This window comes from Gopherus evgoodei, unplaced genomic scaffold (genome assembly GCF_007399415.2).
Source record: "Gopherus evgoodei ecotype Sinaloan lineage unplaced genomic scaffold, rGopEvg1_v1.p scaffold_39_arrow_ctg1, whole genome shotgun sequence".
Lineage (NCBI taxonomy): Eukaryota > Metazoa > Chordata > Testudines > Testudinidae > Gopherus > Gopherus evgoodei.
Genome location: NW_022060060.1, coordinates 2697017 through 2706010, shown reverse-complemented (window position 1 = coordinate 2706010; position 8994 = coordinate 2697017). Strand labels below are relative to the sequence as shown.

The 8994-nt window shown below is 43.5% G+C and overlaps 2 gene segments (V, D, J or C); both read left to right on the top strand.

Annotated features, from left to right (window-relative positions):
• The first annotated feature begins 551 nt into the window (after positions 1-551).
• Positions 552-1321, top strand: LOC115642292. The segment is given in 2 exon segments: positions 552-792; positions 999-1321. Coding segments are annotated over 2 exon segments (372 nt in total).
• Positions 1322-2911: 1590 nt separating this feature from the next.
• LOC115642357 lies at positions 2912-5145 on the top strand. The segment is given in 2 exon segments: positions 3130-4490; positions 4754-5145. Coding segments are annotated over 2 exon segments (366 nt in total).
• Positions 5146-8994: the final 3849 nt, after the last annotated feature.

Sequence of the window (8994 nt, the reverse complement as noted above, 5' to 3'; positions counted from 1 at the left end):
AACAGCCCTAAAAGTTTACAACTCACGGGTGGGTGCCTGGTTCTCACTAAAGAACTCTCAGAAAGGGAATTCCTTTTCCAGCCTGATCCCGCAAAGCTCAATACTCGGATATTCAGAGAATCCTTCTATGTCTGTGTGCATTAACCCCGACTTTTCCTGAATGAGGTCCATGAGCGCACTCGGGTATAACTTATCCTCCAGAGGGTCTTTTGGGAAGAATTAAACTTGAATATATAAATGTGATATGTGCAGATATTAAGTATACATAATATATTTCTAAAAGCATTTCTCTTCAGTGTTTTTGAAATATCCGATATTTCAGAAACGCTGAAGCCAAATTCTTTTAGGAAAAAAAATCCATGGGACACACTCATTGTGCACCAGTGAACAAGAATCCTTGAGAAACTGGTTGTAGGGAGGTGGGGTCCTAGATTTCTCAGTCATATAATTTACTCTATGTACCACAAATCTCTGTTTCCTACTTAATGTAAACACCTGCAAAGAAAGTCGCACTTACCTTTGAGTCAAGAGATGTTAAAGAAGGTCTGAGAACGCTGTTCACAAGCGGAACCAACCTCTCTTCGTTTCCTGTGGGTTAGGGAGGGATCTCACTTCCACATACTCCCTTAGTAGGCCAGTGGCTGAAGAAATGCGGCGAGTTTAACACATGCAGGCAGGACGCTGTCTCTTCAGGGCTGAAGGGTTCCGGGTAGAATTGAAACCTGAACCGCTCTGCTTACACAATGAGCAAACGTTTGATGTTCGCCCTTATTGTTTTCACTCTATATCCAGGTAATTGGTCGTCCAGTTAAGCTGATTACTGCCGAATTTCTCTCTCATTCTCTTTTTCACACACACACACAGACCCCTCCGCCTTTGCAGTGTGTGTCTCTTTCTCTCTGTGTCCCCATACTCCTCTCCCAGTCTACTAAAGTATTGAAGTGAGCACTCAGAATGCACACAACTGCTATATTTTCTCTCTCCATTTCTTGTTGCAGGTGCGGTGCTGGGTGACTCGGTCCAGCAAAGGGAGCCCCAGATGTCTGGAGCTGAAGGCGTGTCCGTGATTCTCAGATGTTTTTATGAAACCAGCTACACTGCTGGTGTCTATCTATACTGGTACCGTCAGTACCCGAACCGAGCCCCGCAGTACATCCTGCGGAGAGGAACGAAGGAAGCCAGATCTGGCAGTGATACCGTAGATTTCGCCCAGCAGAGGTTTTCTTCCCAAGCTGATGGCAACTCCACTGCTCTGACCATCACAGCCCTGGAGCTGGCGGACACAGCGGTGTATTACTGCGCCCTGCAGCGAGCACAGTGACACCGCCACACAGCAGAGCTGTACAAAAATCCTCCTCTTCCCTTCACCTTCAGAGGCTCAGCATGGAAGAGGGGCCAGGGAGAGTGTCCCCATGACCCAGCATTCACCCTCAGTGAGGGATGCAAAGCTGGGCCACAGCTCAGACAGGTGCTGTCCTCCCTGTCAACATCTCGCCGATACATTCAATATATCTCATAAATACATGTCAATGCATCGATGCCCTTCTGCCTTCGTCACTGATCTTAAACCCCAGCCCAAATGTCTAAACGCAGCGAGGTCCGTCTCTGTCAGTATCTGTGCAGCACCCAGGACAATGGGGCCCTGATGTCAGCTGAGGCTAGACGTACCCACAGTGCTCCTTCTCCTCCTCATGCCCCGCATTCATCGCAGAACTTGGGCGTTTTACACAATTATTTAATGACAAAAGACTCGGAGATCCAAAAATTCAAAACTATGTGACCATTAAGACATGATGTTGACATTTCATTTGTCAAAGTAAACGGACTTAAATCAAACTCCAGTAGGTTTCCAAGCAGTATTGTTCTTAACTGAGTTTTACAGCTAGGCAAAGGATTATCAGTGGAAATATTTTTACCTGGTGTTTGTGTGCGTGTGTGCGTTGAAATCCTCATTTATTGACTTTCGCTGCTAGAAATCTAATCCCCCCAAGCCTCCATATAGGGCATAAAGAGGATGTTCATCTAGTGTATTCATTTGGCAAAGTTTTATGACCGGCTGCTAGGCTGATGTCATCTCTCCTGCTTTTTCAGTCAGGCTTGGGAGTAGCATAGTTACAACCACTAATATTAACCACTAAGCAGGTGTTAAATGGTGAAGTCTGGGGAGAAGATCTTTTTTTTTCTTAAGGAGCAACGAAACATCTTCCCAAAACTCCTATAACTATGGAATGGCTTGTAGGAATAATCTTTGAAATAATCTCTTCAGGAGATAAGTAAGACAGAGATACACAGGTTTTTAAATTTGACCCCTTGGATAACAAGGGCTAGAGAATTTCTCCCAATGACTGCCGCACCAGACCCATAACTTATGATGGACCTAGAGAAGCATGAGAAATTCCATGTGAAATTAATCCTTTCCCCCACTCCAGAGAAATATCTGAATGGTTTCTGGAGGATAGGTCCATCCATGGCTAGTAGACAATATGTTCGTGGATGCACCCCCATGCTCTTGGTGCTCCTAAATGTCTGACTGTCAGATTCTAGGACTGGACGAAGGGTGACGGATCACTTGATGATCGCCCTGTTCTGTTCATTCCCTGTGAAGAACCTGGCATTGGCCACAGATACGGGGCTTAATGGGCCGTTTGCCATACCAGATCATTCTTACGTTTTCTTGCTCGTTTTTCAAATGTACTTGCAAGATTTATTGTGTCCACTAGATGGCGTTCCTGACGTTCTGGTAATTACATTTTGCAGTGTATTTTATTTATTTAAAGTGAAACTGAATCAGGAAACTCCTTGGACAACATTTCTTTCGCAACTCTAAAGCCATAAAGAGGGGGATGTCACAGAGATGGCACTTTTACAGCAGACGCATTCTTTTAATGCACAAATCAGGAGAAATAAAACCTCTAATAACTCCATAAAGAGCCTAGTAAAAAGGAGGAGAATTTGAAGCTTCAAAATGGTCTTCTTCCTTGCTCTACAGACCTGCCTTCTACTTGTGAGGTCAGGTGAGCTAAATGTTCATTTTTATTGAATTTATTGCTTTTCTTAAGAACTACAGCAGTCCTGCTATAACAGGCTCATTTTTCAAAGAAGCCTGGGGAATTAGGAAACCAGTTTCCTAATCTCCTTTTGAAAATTCCACGTAATTATTTAAAAAGAAACTAGATTATCTGAACCACAAAACCGTAAAGGTTTATGGGAACAACTTTCCTTTTCTGATACTTTATTTTAAAATGGAAACCAGTTTCTGCATAAGATCATCAGAAACTTTTGTGTAAAGCTATAAAGGAATACATATAGTTACTTTATTGCCTTTTTTTCTTTCGACGGGTCTTGTTCAAAGTAATTCTGTGTTTCCATCTCCTGAAGAAATGCAAATCTCTGAGGGGCAACACGCAACATTGCAGCGTAATTTCACCGCCGCTTTCACCAGACCAAATCCGCTCTGGTTCAATCAGTGTCCGAACTTACCGCCCCAGCATTTATTGGCAGAGTATCAATCTCCTGCTGAGAAGAACACGGTCACTGCTGGAACATTTTCATCAGTTTTGTTCCAGGCGTGTATCACTGTGCTGTGAGGTACGCAGTAGGGCAGAGCTGCCTCTCCGGCGATACGAGAAGTGATCGAGGTGCTCACACACACCGAGAGTGGCAGAGACTGTTTTTCTACCTGACTCTTATTTTATGACCCGTCTCTGCCAAGCTCAGTTCCTTCTGCTCTTCTCATGTCTGGGAGGATCTTTCCGTTTCTACCCCTGCGGTATAGCCCCCATGCTGTGCAAACCAAGCCCGACGCGTTATTATCTCAATTATATTTATGTGAGTTAATAAATACACGAATTTACAAACTTTCAATGAAAATATTTGTTAATAAAACAAATCACTCCATAAAACTTGAAAAATGGTAACGGGATCTCCTGCAGCTGGAAAATAAACTGGGCGAGGTTCTGATCTCTGTTCCATCACAGCAACTCTGGTCTAACTAATCGGGGCAGCGGGTTCTTTAATGCGAAACGTCTCAACTCCTCTAAAATCAACATCCATCCAGTCAGGTATCTCTGTCCGTCAGTCTTTCTGTTTGCCCATCTTCTTACACAAGGTAATCTCTCTGGTTTCCTGGTGAGCAAAGTCCATTTCATGTCCAAACATTTTATCTACTGCATAGAGACAGTCACAGCTACAATCAAACCTTTTTGGAAGGTGCAGCGGCCGGAAGAGCCGCCAAACAGAGACTGTTTCCCATAGAAATCAGTAGCAAACACCACTCCCCTCCCCTAGTTTCCTCTGGGTTTGGGCACTGGGGTCAGATCCGCCCCCCCTCGACTTTTTAGGGGAGCACGTTGATCGGTTTAGAACATTCAAATAACAATCAATCCCTTTGCTTCGCTGTTGTGTTTTCACTGCCTCTTTGTGACTCTAAGTCCGCAAAACAAAGGCCATGCGTTTTGTTCTAAACCTTTTTATACTCACTCTGTGTCCAGGTAATTGAGCTGCTAGCTTTGTTCATGCAGCCTGGCTCGCTGCTAATTAAACCCTCTCTCTCTCCTCCCAGAACCAGAACCAATCCGCCGGCTGTCTCCATTTCTCTGCAGCACGTTCTCTATTTCAGTTTATCCGCTGTTTTATATGTCCTTCACTGTCTGCCTGCTTGTAGTCCCCTTTTCCCCTTCCACGCTCCCTCTCTCGGTTCGGCACCCCGCTTGTCTGGAACTGGTACATTGTATTTATTTATTTCTTGTCGCAGGTGCTGCGCTGGGTGATTCGATCCAGTCCAAGGAACCCCAAGTGTCTGGAGTAGAAGGAGGCTCGGTGACATTCAGCTGTTCCTACGATACCACCGATTTTTCGGGCATCTATCTCTACTGGTACCGACAGTCTCCTAAGCGAGCCCCGCAGTACATTCTGCGGAGAGGAACCAAGGTGTACGACACTTATAGCGAAAATGCGGATTTCGCCCAGGAGAGGTTTTCTTCCCAGGCTGCTGACAGCTCCACAGTTCTGAACATCACAGGCCTGGAGCTGTCAGACGCAGGGGTGTATCTCTGCGCCCTGCAGCGGGCACAGTGACAGAGCCACGGAGCAGAGCTGTACAAAATCCCTCCCTTCCTTCCCATTCACCGGCCCTGCACTGGGGAGAGACCAGAGACAGGCCCCGCAGTCTCCCCCAGTCACAGGTACAGATGCAGCTCTGCTGTAGGTGACAGGCAATTACAGACAGGGGCTGTCCCAGCCCCACATCTTGCTAGCTCGCAGGAAAGCTTCGGGCTGAGGAATACGGTTAAATTATTTCACCTATAGAGACCTGGGCAAATGACTAGAGGCGAGATTTTAAAGGTATTTAGGTGCTTAAACATGCGGAGAGGCACCTTGGGACGGGTTTTAAAAAGGTATTTAAGTGCCTACTGGGATTTTCAAAGGTAACTAGGTGCCTAACACCCATTGAAATCAATGAGATAGAGACACCTACGTGCTTTTGAAAAAATCTCACTAGATGCCTAAATATCTTTAAGATCTGCCCCCAGCGCAGTGGCTCGCCACTTTCCAGACTTCTCCACTCCTTTCAGGAGTCCGATTCCCTTGAACATCCCAAGTTTTCACTTCACTTAAAACTACTCACTTAAAAAAACCCAGATTTAAAAATATCAGAATGGCACACCCAGACTATTGCTGAAAAATGGCTTTCTTTCCCGTTTTGTCTGTCTGATGTTTTTATTTGTACTGAATCGGCTAGTTCTTTTGATGTAGCCTGTTGTAAAACAAGGCAAATGTCTAGAAGAGTTGATATACCCCCTGGAAGGTCTCTGTGCACCTCTGGTTGAGAACCACTGACCTTGTAGGATTTTTGAAAGCACCTAGAGCAAATTTTTAAGCACGTGAAGAAGCAGACACTTGCTATATGCTCGACTTTCGGCATCCAAACACCACTAAAATATTCTCCTTGGTGGGAATTTCAAGAGTGACTCACCAGTTTATGTGCCTAACTCCCCTTGGCTTTCTTTTGGAGTGCCTAAGTGCTATAGTGAGCTATAACAATACCATATAATCAGCCATCACAAACACTTAAAATATCCCTTCTGTTCCAACACTGAGGAAATCGCCTAAGCATAAGAACATAAGAAAGGCCACAGTGGGTCAGACCAAAGGTCCATCTAGCCCAGTAGCCTGTCTTCCGTGTGATCTGTGACCAATGCCAGGTGCCCCAGAGGAAATGAACAGAACAGAGAATCATCAAGTGATCCATCCTCTGTAGCCCATTCCTAGCTTCTGGCAAACAGAGGCTAGGGACACCATCCCTGAGCAGCCTGGCTAATAGCCATTGATGGACCTATCCTCCATGAACTTATCCAGCTTTTTTTTTAACCTTGTTATGGTTTTGGCCTTCACAACATCCTCTGGTAAAGAGTTCCACAGGTTGACTGCGTGTTGTGTGAAGAAATACTTAGTTTTATTTATTTTAAACCTGATGTCTATTAATTTAATTTGTTGACCCTTATTTCTTATGTTATGAAAAGTAGTAAACAGCAATTTCTTATCTACTTTCTCCACACCAGTCATGATTTTATAGACCTCTATCATATCTTCCCTTAGCCATCTTTTTTCCAAGCTGAAAGGTTCCAGACTTATTAACTTCTCCTCATAGGGAAGCTGTTTCATACCCCTAATAATTTTTGTTGCTGTTTTCTGAACCTTTTCCAATTCCATTATATCTTTCTTTCCAATGGGGCAACCAAATCTGCACACAGTATTCAAGAAGTGAGCATACCATGGATTTATATAGAGGCAATATGATATTTTCTGTCCTATTATCTATTTCTTTCTTAATGATTCCCAGTTTTCTGTTAGGTTTTTTTGACTGCTATTGCACGTTTTGTGGATGTTTTTAGACAACTATCCACAATGACTTCAAGATCCCTTTAGACTCCATCATTTTAAATGTATGGTTGGAATTATGCTTTCCAAATACTTTGCATTTATCAACATTAAATTTCATCTGTCAAAGCAGGTGTTTAAGTTGTAGGGAGTGCCTAATGGTGCTTTCCTGCATGAAGGTCACTGATCATTAATTACACAGCAGGCATTTATGTAATGATGTTTAAAATTACTTGCCAAAAATATAGCAGCAATTATTCATTGATACATGTTTGGGTAGTAATGAATCTTTCATAATTCTTTGTTTGCACAGGGTCTAGCACAATAGAGTCCTGGTCTAAGACTAGGTCTTCTAATGGCACCTGGAATACACTTAGTGTACAGTGTTGTCAGATGCTACCGGTGTGGTGCTCTGCTCTGTTTAATGTTGATATCACTTGGCTGCGTGCGTGTGTTCCCTCTGTGTGCTGTCTCAGCTCTGCGAAGATAGCTGACACAGCAGACCCGAAGAGAACCCCCAATGACCACAGACTCTAGTAAGGTATGAAGGTACGTCGGCCAGTTTTATTGCCGTATTGGACACAATAGTAGTTCCCTGTAGATTTCTTTGTCTGTTTTAGAGCATACTACGAATATGTGCCCCCGGTCAATGGACTCAGCTCAGTCAGTGGCGGGACTTTCCACTACCCCCTCAGCTGGACAAGGACACCGCCCTAGGGATATATTCTTATACACAGATACAAACAAGTTACACATCACTCCTGATGTATTGAGGTGCAACCCCTCTACATAGCAAGGTACAACCCCTCTAAGTAGTAAGGTGTCACCTCTCACCTTGTACATGTTGGTTCGAACAAAACAACTCTATCCATCATATTACCCTTTTGGCCCTGTCATTGGGATGGGTCAGTCTGTTTCTTGTTATCTGTGTGAAGTGTACGAGTATGCGAATGTTCTGATATCTGGTGTTCAGTACTTTTTAGGTATATATCTTTCTGCAGCATCACCCCTTTCCTTGCCAACTTCTGTGAGCAGGGCCTGCCTCTGGCTCACAGCTTCACTTTGCTTTATGTTAGCAAAGTCTTGACCATTACTTTAGTTCAGGCCTTAGGCCTCATACCAGGCCTCTGATACCAAGGTTCATGTCTCAGGGCCTCTACTTACTACATACAGCATCTAACATAATGGGGTCCCGGTCCAGGACAGGGGCTGTTGTGTCTATGATCACTCATAATCATGAGTTTAAGCAGTCAGGTTCTATGTAGAGAACAATAGTGAGAAGATGATTAATAGTTTCTTTATAAACAAACCTTTTCCCCAAAGCCCATAATTCAGGACTGGATGGTAGGAATAATCTGTTTAAAGCAGAAAAGGGTGTCTCTGCTTGAGCTAAGCATTACATCTACAAACAGAGATTTTAAGGGTAGAGGAAGGGAGCACTGTGCCCATGTAGTCTGATCTCCTGGATGACGCAGGGGAGAGGATATCACCTAAGGATTCCTACTTGCAGCCCATATTTTGTGGTTTAACTAGAGCAGCATGAGAAATTCCATTTAACAATAAGACTTTTTAGCCTCAGAAAGGTCTCTGAAATGTCTTTCTTGCTGGCTTTTGATATTTTCTTGCATAGTTTATTACAGCCACTAGTGGGCGCCCCTGACTTACAGATAGTGACGTTTCCTATTACATTAGATATTTGGTTCTATAACAATATCGGAGACAAACTGATTGACAGAAGATCCCTTGTGATTGTGACTTCAGCATCATAAAACGGGCGGGGAAGATAGGACGTGGCCTCAGAAAGAGCAGATCTAACATTTAAAACCGGAATTAACATTTAAACAAATTAAAGGAAGAATTATTTTCTAATTAACTAAAGACTCCTTAAAAAAAAAAGATAAATTTATGCTGCAAAATGCTTTACTATTTGGCTTTACCGCTCCACCTTCTGTTTGTTTACTCAGGTGAGAAATGTTTACTTTGATGAATTTAGTATTTACGTTACTTGAAAGCTACAGAATTCCTGTTATTCCAGGGTAGGGTTTCAAAAGATCTTAGGAGAGTTGGGCACCTAGCTTACTTATGGGCACACAATACTTATTAACAGCACAGAAT